The following is a 20,625-nucleotide window of genomic DNA, read 5'->3' as shown; positions in this document are numbered from 1 at the left end:
CTACTCTTCTCCCCACTCCCCACCCCCGGATTTATTTTATTTATGCTGTGTGAGTGTATACAGAGGCCAGAAGTGGGTGTCAGATTCCTTGGAGTTACAGTTATTGCAGGATGCCTGACTTATTTTGTTGAGTACTTAGATCTGAACTCTGGTCCTTAAGATTATGCAGCAAGCACTCTTTTAAAAAAAAATTATTAGAGCTAGGTGTGGTGGTGCACACCTTTAATCTCAGCATTTGGGAGGCAGAGACAGGAGGATCTCTGAGATTGACCAGCCTGGTCTACATCATGAGTTCTAGGCCTGCTAGAACTACAAGGAAATCTTGTCTCAAAAAGACCAAAAAAGAACTATAAAGGACTATAAAGACATCTCCAAAACAACGCTAATAAAAAACCACCCACTTTTTATTTGATGTATGCTATTTTGGCTTTTGATTTGTTTGTTTGTTTGAGACCATATATATCCCTGACTGTCCTGGAATGCCCTATGTAGTAGACTAGGCTAACTTGGAATTCAGAGATCCTCCTGTCTTTACCTCCCAAGTGCTGACCTTAATGGCCAGTGCCACCATGCTAAGTGGATTATGCCCTTTGAAGCATTTCAGTTGCTTACATGAGGGACATCTTTGATTTTATATACTGCATAATTAAGTAATAAATAAACCCTACTACAATGCTATTGGTTTAGAGTTTTTTCATTTGTCTTCTGACTAAGGCATCCTTTGTATATTCTAAATACTGTTGGCATAAAGGCTTTCTTGTTCCTTAGGTGGACTTTTAGACCTTTGTAGAGAGCAGTCGTGCTTGATACTTTTGTGACTTTAGTTTTTTTCCTCCTCTTCCTCCTTTTGGCAATTGATGGCTGCTGGGAGGGTGAAAGTGTCTTATAGAGATGGGACACTGGGTGGGCCCAGTGGATGGACCCACAATGAAGGACATTAGGGGACACAGATTAGACTCTATATAGGTCGTTTTAATTTTATTTATTTTAGTTTCATTTTATATGTATGAGTGTTATACCTGCATGTAAGTGTACCCATGTTGTTCAATGTCTGAGGAGATCAGAAGAGGGTGTTGAATTCCCCTGGAACTAGAATTACGGACAGCTGTTAGCCACCATGTTGGTTCTGGGAATTGAACTTTGTCTTCTGAAAAGCAGCCAGTGTGCTTAACTGCTGAACCATCTCTCTAGCCCCCAATTTATTCTTAACCATTTAAAAATACATAAGTCTATGCTCTTACATTGATAATTGCTGTATACCTACTACTGACTTCTGAACTCCAAATTTTTAAAAATTATTTTTATTTTGTGTAAGTGTTATGCCTGCATGTATGTAAGTGCACCCGTGTTGTGAAATGCCAGTGGAGGCCAGAAGAGGGCATTGGATCCCCTATAAATGGAGTTACAGCCTTAGCTGCCATGTGGGTGCTTGGAACTGAGCCTAGGTCCTTTGAAGAGCAGACAGCACTCTTAACTGCTGAGTCATCTTTCCAACCCCCTCCCCATTTTTTATCTCTTGCTTTCATTGTCATTTTTTGTGTGTATTGTGTGTGGGTTCACTCAGAAGTGTGCATATGGACCTCAGAGGACAACTTGGGGGCATTGTTCTCTCCTTCCATAATGTGAATCCTAGGAATTGAACTCAGATCATTGGCCTTGGCAGCAAGTGCCCTTACCCAGTGAGCCATCTCACTGGCCCTTCAGAACGTTTTGATTATTAAACAGTAGCTCCCTGTTCTTCTCTTCCTCAGCGGCAGGGACCAACATTTTACCCTCTGTCACCAATTTTTTTGTCTCTTTTTTTTACCTAATGCATGAGGTAAGCCCTGACCTATATCTTCAGAGCAGTTTTGAATTGACCATAGTTGGTATGTCATATACATGGGACCACACAACATGTACTTTTTCACCTGGCTTGTTCACTTAGCATGTTTCAGGATTCCTTCATCTTGTTATATATCATTCCTCTTTGTAAGGCTGAGCAGTAGTCCTTCATTGTTGTTACTATTGCCTTAAGACAAAGGTTTTGCTGTGTAGATCAGTCTGATCTTGAACTTGGCAATCCTTTTACTTCAAGCTCCCTAGTGCTGGTCTGCTGTGTGCCCTGCTGGTACTGTGAAGGTGGCTGTGAACGTTGTGCCCCAGTGCTTGCTTGCTTTGATTTTTATTTCAGCCATGCCTGATGGGGAGGGTCTGTAGTTCCAGCTACTTAGGAAGCTAACCTGGAAGGATCAATATTAAATAAGCCCTGCCCCTGGGTACATACCAGGTTCAGGACCTGCCTGGGCAGTTTATTTTTAGCAAGACCTAAAAAGGGATGGGGGAGTCAGACCTACAGCTTAGTGATAGAATGTTTACCCAGCATGTATGAGGTCCTAAATTCAGGGGGCATTCTATTTTATTTTCTCTTCTTGTGTTGCTGGAGATTAAAACCAGGGTCTTCCCCATGCTAGGCACATGGTCTGCCATTGGGCTGTATTGTACTCTGTTCCCAGTATTACTTCTTAGTTGTGCTTTTGGTTTTAGCCACGGTCTCCCTGTAGACTGAAACTCACTATGTAGACCAGTCTGGCCTCTGCTTCCCCAGTTCCGTGATTAAAGACATGCACCACCACACTCTGTAGGTTCTGTTTTTGTTTTTGTTTTTTACTTTTTACCCAGTAGTTTTGTGGTGGACTGACTGTTTTATTCCTTCTCCTTAAAAATTACCCAAATATCATCAGACACTTGAAAATATCAACTGTAACTATGATTGCATTCTGAAGAATTGTGGTATTTAACCTTTTGTGAACAAACTAACCACATACTCAAAACAGCATTTTCTGCCAAAAAGGCATTCTTTAAAAACGGGCTGGAGAGATGGCTCAGCAGTTAAGAACACTGGCTGCTCTTGCAGAGGACCCTGGTTTGGTTCCCAGCACCCACATGGTGGCTCACAGCCATCCGTAACTCCAGATCCAGGGGGTTTGACACCCTCTTCTGATCTCTGCAGGCATTGCATGACATTGGTGCACCTAACATATATGCAGGCAATACACTCATACACATAAAATAAATATAAAAATAATTTTTTTTTGTTTTTGTTTTTAAAACCAAAAGAGGACTTCGGATTCCCCTGGAACTAGAGTTAAGGACTGTTCGTAGTCGCCACGTGGATGCTGGGAATCGAACCGGGGTCCTCTGCAAGAGCAGTTGATGCCCTTAACTGCTGTGCCATCTCTCCAGCCCCTTTTTTGTTTTTATTTTGTTTTTTGAGGTGGGGTCTCCCAGTAGCCCAGCTGTCATGGAACTCCTTTGTAGATCAGGCCCGCCTCGAACTCAGAGATCTACCTGCCTCCTGAGTGCTGGGATTAAAGGCGTGCCCTACCACACCCGGCTAAATAAAATACTTTTAAGTATAGTCTGTGGAGCCAGGTGTGGTGGCTCAGGCTTTAATCTCAGCACTTGGGAGGCAGAGGCAGGTGGATCTCTGTGAGTTCAACGAGACCAGCTAGGGCTACAAAAAGACAAAAAAGACAAAAAAAAAAAAAAAGTCTTTAGGCTGAGGATGCGGTACAAGCACTTGTCTATACCATGCAAGAGGGCCCTGGGGTCTATCCAACACCTGTTTAACAAATAAACAAAAAGCTTTAGAGGGTGAATTGTTACTATTTGCTTATGTCAACAAAACTCACTGATTTCAGTAAGAATTATCACTGGATTATTGTTTTCTCTCTGCTTCTAGCTTTGCCAGATAGACAGCTTGCTCTTTCATGAATTTCACTCTGATAATTCAGTTAATCACTACCCTTTTCCAAATATTTTCTCAGAAATCTTTGCATTTTTCTGATGGTGGGAGAAATCTAGTTAGACTAAGCAAAGTTAAAGTTAAAATATTGATTCCTAATAATAATAAATTTTTGGTCCTTAGTACATCATTTTTTTCTCATTACTATCTTAAGAGCTGAGCAGATTTCTCATTAACTTTGACTCAGGGCTTTATCAGCATGTACGCAGCTGAGCACTGCAGTGATTTTCCAGCTCTGTGACGGCTGCACAACCTCCATCTAAAGCTGACTCATTGTAGAGATTTCGTGTCCAAGGAAAGTTCTCTGGGAAAGACGGATTGTGAGAACCTGTGGTTCAGCAGAGAATTGTGAGCACAAAGCAGTAGACAGCTTCGTATATTCATAAGATACAAAGAGGACTCTTACTTTGTGGGTTGTCTAGGGAGGGGAGAAAGTAGAAGGGTAAATCAGAGAAAATTCACCATTTAGGCCATTTTGAAGTACCCAGTTCTATGATATTAAATAATTTGCATTATTATATAGCCATCACACTACTGTTTCTAGAACTTTTTCATCTTCCCAAACTGAAATTTTGTGCCTATTAAAATATAACTCCTGAACTGGGAGATGGCTCACTTGGTAAAGTGGTTGCTGTGAAGACTTGTTCATATCTCCAGCACCCACATAAGTCAGACAGGGTGGAGACAGGAAGGTCCCTGGGGCTTGCTGGCCAGCTACCCTAGCTGGGCAAGTGAGCTTCAGGTTCAGTGAAAAGACTCTATCTCAAAACAAGCAAAAAAGAAAAAGTGGAGAGCAACTGAGGAAGACAGTGGTGTCAGCCTCCAGCCTGCACACAGCGAACCTCCTGCTTATGACTGACTACTCCCTTCAGTGCCTACTTCGGAATTATAAGTGCGTTTTTATGTCTGATTTATTTAGCAGAGTATTTTCTGGGTTTTTCCATATTTTAAGATGTATCAAGCCAAATTCACTTCTTTTTTAAGACTGAGTAATAATACAGTACCGTTGTGCATGCCTACTACATTTTGTTTATCCATTTAGCTGTTAGACACTTGGTTTTAAGCTCCTACCTTTTGATTGTAGAACATGAAATGTGGGTGTACAGATATCTGTGAGGTCTTCGGAATATGTAGTGGCAAGTGCAATTGTTGGATTATATAGTAGGCAGATGCTGTATGGCTTTTCATTGTGACTGTAAATTTTACCTGTCCAACACAGTGATACAAAGTTTTTTTTTTTTTTTTTTTTTTTTTTGAGTCTTTGAGATGTCATCTCCCTATAGCTCCAGCAGGCCTGGAACTCACTGTGCAGACCAGGCTGGCCTCTAACTCAACAGATCTGTCTGCCTCTGCCTCCCAACTGCTGGGATTAAAGGTGTACACCACCACGCCCAGCTCTGGTTTGTTATTTTCATTATTAATTTTTAGGTTAGCATATAAAGCAATGGGGGCTTCAGGTGGCATTGATACACAGGTCATTGTTTTTATTGGGTGTCCTATCCATTTCTTTTCTTTTTTTTTCTCTCTCTCTCTCTGTTTTTTTTTTTTGTTTGTTTGTTTGTTTGAGGCAGCGAGGGAGACAGGGCTATGTAGCCCAGGCTAAGTACCAGAAGGTGACCTTAAACTCAAGTACTGTTGGGGTTGGTTATACCTGTAAACACTTGGGGAAGTTAAGGCAGGAGGATTACTGCATGTTTGAGGCCAATGTGGGGTAGAAAAGCGTTATCCTAACTGATAAGAAATAATATTGTGTGGTTTTTGTTAACATTTGTTTGGTTTTTTTAAAAGAGGGCCTTTTTGTCTAATACAGACTGGCCTTCCAGCTCTGGATCTAAGATTCTCTGACCCTCCTGTTAAAATCTTGTAAGAGCCTGGCTTACAGGCCTGCATGACCACAACTCATGCATCTTGTGATTGTAATTTCTCTTTCTAATGACTAGTGATGTTGGATATCTTTTCCCGTGTTTATTGGGCATTGTTGAAGCACTTTACTCAGTTTCGGATTTTTTTCTTTCAGTTGTTGATGGATTATTTCTAAAGGCAAATTTAAAATGTCTCAGGCATTGAGCCGGGCGTGGTGGCACATGCCTGTAGTCTCAGCACTTGGGAGGCAGAGGCAGGCAGATCTCTGTGAGTTCAAGGCCTGCCTGGTGTACATAGTGAGTTCCAGGCAGGCTGGGGCTGCAGGGGGAGACCCTGTGCCCCCCCCCCCCAAAATCTCAAGCATAAAGCAAAATAACCCAGTGCCCTTGATATACAATAGACTTCTTTTTCTTTAAAAAAAATTATTGGCATGTATTTACTTTGTGTGTGTTCATGGTGTGTGTGGACATGGATGTGCCACAGTGCAAGTGCCACAAAGCATGTGGCAGTCAGAGAACAGCTTGTGGGACTTTATTCTTTTCTGTCATGTGGGTCTCAGGGATTGTGTTCAGGTCATTAATCTCATGGAGAGCATCTCTATCTGCTGAGCCATCTCACAGGCCCTTTGTGTATGTTTAGAGAAATATTTTTCATCCTTTGCCTGTTTTGGGGTTAAAAAAATTAGTTGTTGATGAGTTAGTTGTATGACTTCTAAAGGCAAATTTAAAACGTCTCAGTTTGGGGGCTGGAGAGATACTTCAGTGTAAGAGCAGAGAACCTGAGTTTGATTCCTAGCACCCTCACCAGGCAGCTCAGAATCTCTTGTAGCTCCAGGTGATCGATCTGACACCCTCTTCTGGCCTCTGTGGGCACCCACATGCACATAGTTTGTGTACACACACACACACACACACACACACACACACACACACAAATAGAAATAAATCTAAAGGAATTGGAGAGAGAGCTCAGCAGTTGACAATGGCTGCTCTTGCAAAAGAACCAAGTTCATTTCCCAGCATCCACATGACAACTAAGAATTGTAACTCCAGTTTCAGGGGAATCTGATGCCCTCTTCTGACCTCTCTGGGCATTGCATGACATGAGTACACTTACATACACACAGGCAATATAATCATACATAAAATGAAAATAATAAATAAAATGTCTTTTATAAAGCAAAATAATCCAGTAATCTTGATGTACAATATGGACTCATTTTTTTCTCTTTCTTTTTTCATTTTATTTATTTGTTTATTTTTTGTGGAGACACCTGCACCACAGGGCACATGTGGAAGTCAGAGAACAACTTGTGAGAATCAGTTCTCTTCTTCCACCCTGTGGGTGCCAGGGTGGAACTCAGGTCATCAGGGCTGAGCCTTGACCTACTGAGCTATCTTGCCGGCTCAGCATTAATATTGTACTTTGGTGAGGAAAAAAAAAAAAAAATCCATCATCTAAATCCCTAGGTTGAGAGTAAAGAAAGCTTATTATACCATAAGTTCATATTAACATGACTGAATGATTTTCATTCAAGTAAACTTTGAGATATGGATACAATGCTATGTATTCCACTTACTATTTACTTCAAAATTACTAAATAGTCTCACCTGCAAAATTCTTTGACCTTGGGTATTGACTGAAGGAGAAACTGATTGCATTTTACCTTTTTACTGTGTTTTCTAAAATCAACTGATCCTAGTTGGAAACCCAACTTCCCGTTGAGTCTAATTTCAGAAGTTGTCATTTTTTTTCCTTTGAAGCCTATGAGTTTTTAGAGATTTTAATGAAATAACTCATCAGCATTTAAGGAAGAACAGTCACTTTAAACACTCCTGTGTTTGGATTGCTGTTTGGAATTAGCATGTCAGTTTTCCAAAACAAGAAAAAAGCAGTCAACAAAATTATGTAGCCCAGGGCTTCTCAGCTGCGGTACTGTCCACATTGAGACCAGAGAGTTTGTTGTGTGAGGACTGTTTGTGCACTGTAGGATGCTTGGCAGCACCCTGGCCTCTTCCACCTCGATGCCTGTAAATGCCATAGCAAGTTGTGCCCCCCTTTCCCACCCAATTGAGAGCATCTGGAAGGATTTTTGAATGGAGTAAAATAGCCATCCAGAGACTCTGGTCTTTGGTAGACATTTAAAAGCCTTTAAAAAAAAAAAATTTTATGTGTATGTGTGTATTGCCTCCATGTAGGTAAGTGCACCCGTGTCGTGTAATGCCTGCAGAGGACAGAAGAGGCTGTCAGATCCCCTGGAGCTGGAGTTACAGGCAGTTGTTAGCTGCCATGTGGGTGCTGGGATTCAAACCCGGATCTTCTGTAAGAACAGCGTTCTTAACTGCTGAGCCATCTCTCCAGCCCCCCTAAAAGCCTTTTCTTTCCCCTAATTCCCTTGTGCCTGCATACCACTCTATTGCTGAACTGTAGGGGCAAAGTGGTTGAGGGTATACGTAGCTCAGTGGTATAGTGCTTGCCTAGCTTGCACTAGGCCCTTAGTTCCATTCCTGACATTGTAAAAACAAACCCAAAGCCCTAAAAAAATAAAGTGCTTTTAGTTAGACTAGCTATTATTTTTCTTGACTAATAGACTATTAAGAAAGAAACTGGTCAGATATGGTGGTGTTTGCCTTTAATCCCAGCACTTTGGAGGTGGAGGCAGGCAGATCTCTGTGAGATCAAGTCCAGTCTGGTCTATGTAGTGAGTTCCAGGCCAGCTGGGTCTACAGGGAGACCCTGTCTCAAGAAAAAATGGAGGGAGGGAGGGAGGATGGGAAGGAGGGAGGAGGCTATACTTTGCAACCAAGTACTTCTTTTTTTTTTTTTTTTTTTTTTTTGAGACAGGATCTTAATGGATAGTTCTGACTGGCCTGGAAGTAACTCATGGAGACCAGACAGACCTGTAACTCAGAAATCTGCCTGCCTCTTTGCCCCCCAGATGCTTTTATTGAAGGCATGTGTCAGTCACCATGCCTGGCCACAACCAAGTAATGTTTTATCAGAAAATTTCACTTCACTCTTTGATTAAACCTTCATTTCGTTGTGTGTGAGTGATAGTATATGCCTTTAATCCAGTGTTTGGATCTCTGAGTTCAGGGCAGCCTGGTCTACATAGATTACATACATTACATTCACGGTTACATACATTAAATAAACGGACAAAAGACCAAACCACTTTCATTTCACGGAATTTTCTGTTGTTTCCTATGCTAATCTCAATCACTTGGCACCATTCAAATCAATACATTTTTTTGAGGCCAGGTATTACATATATACTACCTGACTTTGGAGAAAGCTGGTGAAAGGATTTATGATTTGTAGATAAAAAAATCTTAGAACTCAGAGCTAAGGAAGCAGTATTTTCGTGAGATGGGGAGTGTCAGGAAAACCCCAGAACTTCAGATAGCATTGAAGCTAATCCTTGAAAGCAGACAAGATAAAGTTTCTTTCTTTAAAGAAAGGTTCCTCCATAGGAGAGGGAATGGCTGAAGACCTTTGTGTACTTTGTATATGCCCAGCAGAGTCCCAAGCACTTTATAACCAGTGACAAATTAAATCCTTACAGTACCGCCTCACAGGGGTAGATACTGTTACCACTCACAAGATGGGTAAGAAGTAGAGTGAAAATGATTTGACCAAGGAGCTCATGCCTGATTAAATATGGAGCCCGATGGCTCAGTGGGTAAAGGTGCTAACCTCCAAGCCTAACCAGCAACCCACAGAGTGGAAGGAGACACTGACTCCTTTGTCCTCTGACCACTACATGCATGCTATGGATCCATGCATAGACATACCTGCACTCAAATACACCATACATATAGACACACAAAGCAAAGAAAGTGTGAACAGCGCTTTCTAGTTTATGTAATAATCTTAAAGCTAAATTATTTCTTGGATTTGCTTATAACTTACAATTATTTGTCTTTGGAAATGCACCTAGGAAAAGCATAAGTAGATGAGTAGTTTCCTCCTTCATCTATCCCCTATTCCTTTTTTTTTTTTGTCTTTGGAGACAGGGTCTCCCTGTAGCCCCAGCTGGCCTGAAACTCACTATGTAGACCAGACTAGCCTTGAGCTACAGAGATCCGCCTACGTCTGCCTCCCAAGTGCTGTGATTAAAGGTATGTGCCACCACACCTGGTTTATAAAATTGGGTTTTTTGTTTTTTTTTTTTTTCCTGTCTTTTTGAGACAGGGTCTCCCTGTAGCCCCAGCTGCCCTGGAACTCACTATGTAGACCAGGCTGGCCTTGAATTCACAGAGATCTGCCTGCCTCTGCCTCCCGATGCTGGGATTAAAGGCATGCACCACCATGCCCGGCCAAAATAGGTAATTTAAAAAAATTACTTATTTTATGTGTATGAGTCAGAGAGGGTATTGGATTCCTTGGAACTGGATACAGACAGTTGTTAGCTGCCATGTGGGTGCTGGGAATTGAATCCAAATCCTCTGCAAGAGCAGCCATTGCTTTTAACCACTGAGCTGTCTCTCATAGTCTTGTCTCCATCCATTTCTTTAGTGCAAACTTGTATACAGCTTTGTGTTGCCTGAGCATTTTCAGAGCCAGAGCTTCTGCTCTTGCCCATGTTTAGTTGTTTTGTTTTGTTTTTGTTTACGATAGGGTCTTACCATGTGGACCTGGCTGGCCTCAAACTTGTGGTGATGTTCCTGCTGCTGCCTCTGCCTTCTGAGTACTAGGGATTACAGTTGTGTGCCGCCACACTGAGGTGTTCACATCTTTAGCCACCCTTGCTAAGGAATTTTGGTCTATATAATAGATAATATTGTAGTGAAAATATTTTCCGTAATAGTACTTTGTGATTCACTTTAAGTTGATAAATCATACAACACTTCTGTGCTGTAGTCAGGTGGCATTATGAATCATCTTATATTGCTTGAAGAATTTATATTTATTATTACATATGAAAGTACTTTTCCCTTTTAGTTAAAAAGCTATTAATTAACCCGGGCTTGGTGGCGCATGCCTGTAATCCCAGCACTTGGGAGGCAGAGCCAGGCGGATCTCTGTAAGTTCAAGGCCTGCCTTGTCTACATAGTGAGTTCCAGGGCAGCTGGGGCTACAGGGAGACCCAGTCTCAAAAAGACTGAAAAAAAAAAAAAAGCTATTAATTAATGTGAGTTTCAATGTCAGTATAGTATCCTATTCAAGATAATGCTTATTTAATGAAGGAATAGTTTTTGCTTGATAGTCTTTAGGTGGGAAGATTGAAACCTGATCATTATAGAAAGCCTGGCAGTAGTGCCTTATGGTATCTCAAGGCTGTGTGTGTGTGTGTGTGTGTGTGTTTGAGATAAGGTCTCATTATATAGCTCAGGCTTGCTCTAAACTCTAGATCCTCCTGCCTCAGCTTTCCAAATGTTGCATTTACAGCAGACTTGAAGCATGCTTCTCAAACATGTTCATGTCGTGGTGTTGTGTCCCACAACCTCCACTCCCACCCCCTCTGTCTCAGTTGCATCCAGGACCTCAAAGGAATCCTTTCCTTCAGGCCTTTAACACTAGTAGTTGTGTTGGATAGACTGGGGGTGTGGCTCAGTGATACAGCACTTATCTAGTACAGTAAGGGTCTGAGTTCTATTTCTGGCACCACAAAACAAAAAGCAAACAAACAAAAAAACATATTTGTAGTTCCCTTTTGTTTTTGTCTTTTCAAGACAGGGTCTCCCTGTAGCCCCAGCTGTCGTGGAACTCACTATGTAGACCAGGCTAGCCTTGAACTCACAGAGATCCGCCTGCCTCTGCCTCCCAAGTGCTGGGACTACAGGCATGCTCCATCATGCCCTGCTAGTTCCCTTCTTTTGGCTCTTACAGGCATACCTTTATTTCCCTATATTTCAAACTGCAGAAAGAGAAAGTGTAGACATTAACATCATAAAGTTTTCATCTTTTACCTTACCATGAGAGAGCTAAACAGACAAGTTCTGCAAATTCTTAGTTTTGTAAAAGCCTTTTATAAAGCTTTCTATAAGAAAGTGTATTTCAGCCAGGTGTGGTGGCGAACGCCTTTAATCCCAACACTTAGGAGGCAGAGGCAGGCGGATCTCTGTGAGTTCAAGGCCACCTTGGTGCTACATAGTGAGTTCCAGGACAGCTGGGACTACAGGGAGACCCTGTCTCAAAAAGACAACCCCCCTCAAAAAACCAAAATGTATTTTTTTTTTTAAATGTTTATTATTATTGGTGTGCATGTTCGTGTGTGTGTGTGATCAGAGGGAAGGGCATGCCATGGCTCATGTGCAGAGATCAGAGAGACAACCTAGGAAATTTTCTTCTTCTACCTTTACATGGATTCCAGAGATCAAACTCAGGTTGTCACGATGTGTGGCAGGTGCCTTTACTCATGGAACCATCTTGCTGGCCCCCTGTATTTCTTTATTGTTGAAATGAAAAAAAGCAGTAACAGTTTTTTTCTAAGACTAGGTGTGGACTCATTTGTCTGACTAAATTAGTGATTGAATGGATGGGATATTTGTAATCTTTTTTTTTTTTTGGGGGGGGGTCTTTTTGAGACAGGATCTTCCTGTAGCCCCAGGTGTCCTGGTACTCACTATGTAGACCAGGCTGGCCTCGAACTCACAGAGATCCACCTGCCTCTGCCTCCCGAGATTAAAGGCGTGAGCCACCATGCCTGGCTTGTAATCTTTTTTATTTTTATTTTATATGTATGAGTGTATTGCCTGCATGTATGTAACTGCACCCATGTCATGCAATGCCCGAGGAGGTCAGAAGAGGGCGTCGGATTCCCTGGAACAGGAATTACAGACTGTTAGCTACCATGTGGGTGCTGGGGATCTAACCCAGGTCCTCTGCAAGAGCAGCCAGTGCTCTTAACTGCTGACCCATCTCACCAGCCCCATGAGATATTTGTAATCTTAGTGCAAGTGACAAAAACTACCATGGGTCATTTCCTCTGGCTAGTATATCCTTAAGAGGGATTAACCCCCCGGGTTATCTGCTTAGAAGTGAGACTTGTTCATGGAAGAAAGACTCAGTCTTGCAGAGACAGCAGCACCTGTCAGTAGCATAGCCTTTTGTCGATCTGAAACTGCTATAAAAAGAGCAGAGAAACTGCATTCTTGTACATCAAGTACTGAAAAGATAGTTTTATGTTTCTTACAATTCTTAGGCATATAGCCACTTAAAAATTTATTACATTTATTGTGTGCATGTGTGTGTGTGTGTGTGTGTGTGTATGTGTATGGTGTATATACACCACAGTGCATGTATGGAGGTCAGAGGACAGCTTGGGGGAGTCATTTTCCTGGAGATCAAACTCAGGTTGTCAGGCTTGGTGGCAAGTGCAACTGAACCATCTCCACAGCCCTGTTTGTTTGCTTTTTGAGACCAAGTCTGATACAGGATTTGATATAGCCATCCTGGCTTCAAGCTCTGGTTTTGTTGTTTGTTTGTTTTGTTTTTTTCGGTCTTTTTGAGACACGTAGCCCCAGCTGGCTTGGAACTCACTATATAGACCAGGCTGGCCTTGAACTCGTAGAGACCAACCTGTCTCTGTCTCCTGGGTGCTGGGATTAAAGATATGTGCCACCATACCCGGCTTCAAGCTCCTTTTTATAATTAAATTTTTTTGAATTTCATACAATATATATTAGATCTCCTCCCCTATCTGCAACCCCCCATTTAGTAACCCCCACCTGATTTCATGTACTATTTTACACACACACACACACACACACACACACTCTATGTGTGTGTATGTGTGTGTGTGTGTGTGTGTGTGTGTATATATTTATTTATTATTGAGGCCTATGGAGTCAGAGTTGTGTAGCTTCAAACTCTTTATCATCCTGCTTCCATTTCCCAAGAGCTGGGAGGCCTGTGCCACCACACCTGGTTGACTTATTAAACTTAAAATATATATCCTTTTCTAATCAGCTTAGGAATCTTTATGCTTTTCAATTGACTATCTCCCTGAGGATTTAGTTAAACTTGGGAGAATAGTAAATTCAGTTTTGTTACCTGCCTCTTCCTATATTAGCCACAGAGAAGAGAAGCTAAGCTAAGAAGATTTCAGTAAATTTCTTCTGTCATTTATGATTTTAGAAAGCAGAACTACCTGAAAAATGATTTTGGATATTTTACTAATAATCATATGGGCTGAGTGAGCCTAATTTGAAAATCCAAACTCGGAAATGTTCTAAAATCTGAAAGTTGGAATGCCAACATGGTTACCAAAACAGGAATATTCCATGCTATGAAGCTTTGCTTCATGCATGAAATTATTAAAATTACTGTCTGCTATTACCTTCAGGCATGTATATGGTGTGCTTGAAACATGAATTTAGTGTTTAGTCTTAGTCTCATCTCTATGACACTCAGGAAGAAGTGCTTTGTCTAAGGAATGTGAACTATATCTGAGCCAGTATTTAAGCCCTGATTTATGAATACAAATCTGTTGCCTCCAGTTCTCTTCTTGTTGCTGTTACTGTTACTACTATTGTAAGGGAATCACATTCCGTAGCCGTCTTTTGAGTGTTCTGAGGCAAGGTTTTGCTATATGCCCTGTCTAGCCTCAAACTAATTATGTCAGCTGTTAGGATTACAGGTGAGAGATACTACACCTGACTGTCAGTAGACTTGCATTATTTAGGAGGGGGAGTTCAGATTATTCATACTACATCTGGGGCTACAGAGAGACCCCCGTCTCAACAAGAAGAATGTTAGCTTTGATTTCCACAGTCTTAGGCCAATGTTTATTATTTTCTATTACCTAAGGGTTGAGTGTGAGAGGTACAGCATATACAGCTTCCATAGGTCCCAGACTTAGAGTTTCATTGTTGCTGTTTGTTAACATTTTATGTGCTATTCCTTTTATGTTTGTCTTTATACTAAAGTCTGTGGTTTTTTTGTTTTTTTTTCTGTCTGCCCTTTTTGGGGGTCTTTCTGCAGCAGTGAGTCTAGCAGCAGTTCAAGTGATGACTCTCCAGCCCGGTCAGTTCAATCTGCTGCAGTCCCAGCACCCACTTCCCAGTTACTTTCATCTCTTGAAAAAGATGAGCCCCGAAAAAGTTTTGGGATCAAAGTTCAGAATCTTCCAGTACGCTCTACAGGTAAAAATTTACATGATTTAGCTACTGTTGAGGAATGAGAAAGACTGGGAAACTTGAAGTTCATATACTATAGTTGAAACAAGTTTTCCTTTTGTGGTTCATTAACATCTAATGCCGTGTAAGAAAAAGAAATTGCTTATTATAACATTATGTAACTTATTTTCTAAAGTTTGAGAGGAAAATGCAGGGCAGGCAAGCTGTAAATCTTGGCAACATGCCAGGAGGAGGGAGAACAAGAGAAAATGAGGCCTTGAATTAGGGTCCAGGAAAGCAGGCAGGTTCAGCAGTAGAGGTCTGCAGGCAGCTGCTTGGGGTTTGGGGGTTGGTGTTTGTTGTTTTGTTTTTAATTAATTTATTTTAATTTTATGTGTATGAGTGTTTCGTCCTCAAGCACGTAAGAATACCGTGTGTGCGCAAACCCACAGAGGCTGGAAGAGAGTGTTGGATCCCTTGAAACTGGAATTATAGATAGTTGTTAGCCATCATGTAAGATGCTGGGAATCGAACCTGGGTCCTCTAGAAGAGCAACCAGTGCTTTTAACCAATGAGCCATCTCTCCAGCTCCTAATTTTTGTTTCTTATTGAGATAGTATTTTACTCTAGCTCTAGCTGGCTTGGAACTCACTATATAGACCAGGCCTCCCTTGAACTCAAAGAGATCTATGACTGCCTCTGCCTTCAGAGTATTGAGACTAGAGGTGTACAATACCCCACCTGGTCCCAGGTGGGGTTTGTTGTTTTGTTTTTTTTTTTAAAAAAAAAGAACCAATGAGAAAGCCCAGAAGAGGAAAGCATGCTTAGGATTTTGGCTTGTATCTGAAAAGAGACAGAAAGAAGGAAAAGCAAAAGTTATATTTTTTGAGTTAGAACTCAGAAAAGCAGACATACTTAGCCTTACTTAGCAAAGTAAGCAGCCGTCAAGTTTATTTTCTACCTTGTTACCCTTGTACATATAAAGATTGTGTGGTCAGGGCTGGAGAGATGGCTCAGTGGTTAAGAGCATTTGCAAAAACCAGGCTTGGTTTCCAGTACCCACAGCAGGGCTCACAGCTGTTTGTAACTCTAGTTACAAGGAATCTGATGCCCTCTTCTGTCCTTCTCGGGCATTGCATGCACGTGGTGCACACACATACATGCTGACAAAACATTCATACTCATAAATAAGTCTTTAAAAAAGATTGTGTGGTGAGTGGTATTTTATTTATGGACATTACATACACATGTATTTAAATGTGTATACTTATGATGTATATACATGGCATATAAAAAAAGCACAGCTTATTTTCTAATAGATACTTTTCTGGATTAAATATTTTGGTATTGGGGAAATAGTTTGCTTATGGGATTGTAGTTAACATTAGAAAAATTAACTTACTTTTGTTATGTAGATACAAGCCTTAAAGATGGCCTTTTCCATGAATTTAAGAAATTTGGCAAGGTGACTTCAGTGCAGATACATGGAACTTCCGAAGAGAGATATGGTCTAGTATTCTTTCGGCAGCAAGAGGACCAAGAAAAAGCACTGACTGCATCAAAAGGAAAACTTTTCTTTGGCATGCAGATTGAAGTGACAGCATGGATAGGGCCAGGTAAGAGACAGGAAGTGGTGTTCCTGTCACACTGCACGTGCACTTTTATATATATATATATATTTTATTTATTACTTTTATGTGTATGAGTGTATTGCCTGTATGTATGTGAGTGCACCTGTGGACGTCAGAAGAGGGCATCAGAATCCCCTGGAACTGGAGTTAAGGACAGTTCATAGCCACCATGTGGGTGCTGGGACTTGAACCCGGGTCCTCTGCAAGAGCAGTCAATGCTCTTAACCGCTGAGCCGTCTCTCCAGCCCCACGTGCACTGTCTTTATTCCAGTTTATGGGGGCAACATACTTCTCTTGAGGTGGATGCTGGTCTAGTTTTGTTAAGCAACATACTACCAGTGTATGTAAACTAACTTTTTAGCTTTGTATTTATTTATTTTTACTATATGAGTGTTCTCTCTGCATGTATTGTAAATGTATCTATGCCATGCAGTGCCTCAGATTTAAGATTTGCCTGGGTTACAACAAAATAAGTAAATAACTCAACTATTTCTTGGGTGTTAAACAATTTGGTCAAAAAGCTTTATATAGTGAACAGCTTAATAAACTACCCTTACCACTTGAAGATCAGATTGCTCATCTCCTGAATGCTCCTATAAGATCTTCCTTACTTAATACTTGCTATACAACTGAGCCTAGCCTTACTTAGACTCCTTTCTCCTGCCTCCACCTGCTGGGATTATAGGTATGTGCTTTCTATGCCTGGCCTCATCTTACTTTTGGTTTGTTGTTTTCTTTTTTTCTTTTTTTTTTTTAAAGTTTAGGAATTGAACCCTGTGCTAGGCAAGTGCTTTATCTCTGCACTCTGTACCTAGCTCTTCTACTTACCTTTCTGATGGTCTTGTTTTATATTAAAAAAAAAAAAAGCATGGTAACACATGCCTTTAATCTCAGCACTCAGGAGGCAGAGGCAGGTGGGTCTCTGTGAGATCATGGCCAGCCTTGATCTCAGTCTATATAGCTAGCTCCAGATCAGTTGGGGCTACAGGGAGACCCTGTCTTAAAAAGACAAGGGAACAACAACAAAAAAAAGTAGATAACATGTAGTACTGAAGTATAATTACCATCAAAACCTTGAATGTCTGTGTCCTGGACCAAATTAATAAGCAGACCTTTATTTAGAAAAGACCTTTGAATAAATCAGAAATTAAGCCAAGGCTTTTCATCATAAAAAATAGAAACCTTATGAAACATTCTGCCTCTTCCCATTGGTCACTGGGGATTATACAGCAGCGAAAGGAGCTAGCTCGTGGGTGGGCTGCAGTCACTTTACTTAATAGTTCTTGGATCTAAAAGTCTTGATTTTGACAGTTGAGTTACTGTGTTAATGTGGCAGACATGAAATGTTGACTATCATAAGATGTTGAAAAGTAAATGAAATTCAATAATGAAGCGGGACTATTTCTGCTGAATTGCATTTTCACTTTAGATTATTGTATGTTTGTTTATTTGTTGGAGACAGCCCACAACAGCCTGGAACACTCTGTGTGGCACAGGCTGGCCTTGAACTCTCAACCCTCCTATTTCTGCCTTCTGAGCACTAGGATTACAGGTGTGTATCACCATGCCCAGTCAAATTGTAGTTTCATACTTTACATTGAGAGCCTGGAACCAGGATGGCTCAGAGGATAAAGGCACTTTCCTGGCAACCTGAGTTCCATTCCCAGAACCTGCATAAAGGTGGAAGTAAAGAACTGACTTAACAAAGTTTGTTCTCTGACCTTCACACATGCCCACACACACATCATGCCTACATACAATGATAAAATTAAAAAAAATTTAATTATAAAGAAGCCTGCTGCATAATTTGACACCCAAGATGAAGCTTAGTTACATTTTTGCTGGAGTTTAAAAATATTTCTATGCTAGTGATTACTTTCAAAATAAGTCAGTTTAGCCCTCTGAAATTCCTTGTCCATTTTCTCTGTTAAAGAGATTAAACAGCATTTCCTTGAGGGTTAAGTTGCCTTAGCCTTTTGTTCCTGTTTTTGAGTTAACAGGAGGCAGCTACTCAGAAGTATTTATAGTTTCAGTGAATATTCAAACTCATTAAGCGATGAATTTTTTGTGCTGATGAGATTGCTCAAAGGGTAAAAGTACTTGCTGCAGAAACCTAACAACCTGAGTTCAGTCCCTAGAACCCATGGGAGAAGGAGAGAACTCACTCCCAAAAGTTGTCCTCTGACCTATATGCATGCATACACACACACACACACACACATACACACACACACAATGATAATAAATTAAAAATAAAATATAAAATACTTAGGTGTAAAATTCTTCTAAAAGAGGTGTTGGAGGGTGGGGAAAGTTGGCTCACCAGTTCACAGCTCTCTTTAACTCTAGTTCTAGGGGCTCTGGCACTGTCTTCTGGCCTTTGCAGCCACCAGGCACACATGTGCATATTCATGTGCCCAGGCAGACACTTGTTCACATGAAGATAGATACATTTTTTTTTTTTTTTTAAATGTGTATGAGTGTATTGCCTGAGGAGGTCAGAAGAAGGCGTTGGATTCCCTGGATGGTTGTTAGTCGCCATGTGGGTGCTGGGAATTAAATCTGGGTCCTCTGCAAGAGCAGTTAGTGCTCTTAACTGCTGAGCCATCTCTCAAGCCCCGTTAAATACATTTTTAAGAAAAAGAGATTTGAGGGTTTTTTTCTTATTCCTTGTTCATTTGAGATGGCATCTTGCTGTCTGGTGTAGTCTGGTCCTGAACTCATAGACCTATTACCTCTGAGTGCTGAGACTACAGGCCTGTGCCACCAGGCTCAGGATGAGATTGAGTTTGTTAAATTCAGATTTTTCTGAATAAGTAAATTATATATTAAAGCACCCTGTTTTGCTCTGCCCCCATCCACTTAACAGAAACAGAAAGTGAGAATGAATTTCGGCCTTTGGATGAAAGGATAGATGAATTTCATCCCAAAGCAACAAGAACTCTTTTTATTGGCAACCTTGAAAAAACTACTACTTACCATGACCTTCGAAACATTTTCCAGCGCTTTGGAGAAATTGTGGTATGTTGCTTTAATAATGAAATATTTTAGGTCTTTGTCATAAAACCTAAGCACAGGATATAGACTATATTTGGATCTGTAGTATCTTTAAAAGTGTAATGAATGTTTTTTCTTGTTTGTTGCATTCTTTTTGTTTGCTTTGTTTTAAAGACCACCGTCTTATGTAGCCCCAGCTTACCATGAACTCCTGATCCTCCTGATCCTCCCCTGAGTATTGGGATTATAATGCTCCCACCCCCATTTTGAGACAAGGTCTTGCTATGTATCCCAGGCTGGCCTTGAACTAGTGGCAGTCCTCCATCCTCATCTTCCACAGCCTGTGTCACCAACTCAGCTGCTCTGTTCATTGAACTGCTGCTAAGAGATGATCCAAGGAAGCACGTTGGATACTATTCTGTATATGCACATAAAACTGATGCATTTATTTTATTTACATTTTCTCTTCATTTTTTGTTTCTTTGTCCATTGGGTTCTTTTATAAAAATTTTGTAGCTGTATGATGTGTATATGTGTTTATGTGTAAGTGCAGACACATGCCATTGTGCCCACGTGGAGCTCAGAGAGCAATGGTAGAACAACACAGTCCTCACCTTCCACCTTGTTTAGGCAAGGTCTCCTGTTTGCCTTTGTGTGCTCTAAGGCTAGCCGCCCTGCCTAGGGCATTCTGGGGATTCTCTTGTCTCTTTCCCAACTTGGTGCAGGAGCACTGGGAGCACAGATATGTGACACCTCATCTAGCTTCACATGGTTATGGAGATCTGAACTCTGGACCTTTCTGAACCATCTCCCCAGCATTGGGTTCTGTTTTAATGTTACCTGTAGCCCTGTGAGTTTAAAGGAAAATACAGAAAAGAAAGCATGAGTAAAAACAAAGCAACAGAATTAGCTGCACATTAACTATATGGGGGATTGCTAGAATGCAGATGTCTTGGGTTGGAAGTTCTATCCTGTTTTCAAGTTTTATTTAAAATTGCCTTTTACATTTGCAACACCTTAGATTTAAAGATTCAAGTCTTTTTTCCTTGTGACTCAAAACTTGAGTCAATTTATATTGAAAATAGTTTGGTCACAGCTTGATACTCTTTTAAAAAAAATACTATCTCAAGCTGGGTGTAGTGGTACATGCCTTTAATCCCAGCACTCGGGAGGCAGAGGCAGGCAGATCTCAGCCTGGTCTACATAGTGAGTTCCAGGCCAGCTGGGGCTACAGGGAGACCGTCTCAATAATAGTCATAATCCTAATAATGAGTCCTGGAAGATC

General features: G+C 41.0%; 1 protein-coding gene across 2 annotated transcripts in view; it reads left to right on the top strand.

The window, feature by feature from the left end:
- The window catches only part of Spen (spen family transcriptional repressor), a 76,185-nt gene that overhangs the window by 29,169 nt on the left and 26,391 nt on the right, over window positions 1-20,625 (top strand). For both annotated transcript variants that reach the window (XM_008822660.3, XM_029558407.1), the window contains 3 exons: window positions 14,579-14,739; window positions 16,128-16,328; window positions 19,213-19,364. In XM_008822660.3, the coding sequence (XP_008820882.1) occupies window positions 14,579-14,739; window positions 16,128-16,328; window positions 19,213-19,364 (514 nt within the window). The remainder of the gene's footprint in view (window positions 1-14,578; window positions 14,740-16,127; window positions 16,329-19,212; window positions 19,365-20,625) is intronic.

This window comes from Nannospalax galili, unplaced genomic scaffold (genome assembly GCF_000622305.1).
Source record: "Nannospalax galili isolate Female #2095 unplaced genomic scaffold, S.galili_v1.0 scaffold548, whole genome shotgun sequence".
NCBI lineage: Eukaryota > Metazoa > Chordata > Mammalia > Rodentia > Spalacidae > Nannospalax > Nannospalax galili.
The sequence above is the reverse complement of the archived record's forward strand: the minus strand, read 5'-3'. Positions and strand labels throughout refer to the sequence as shown.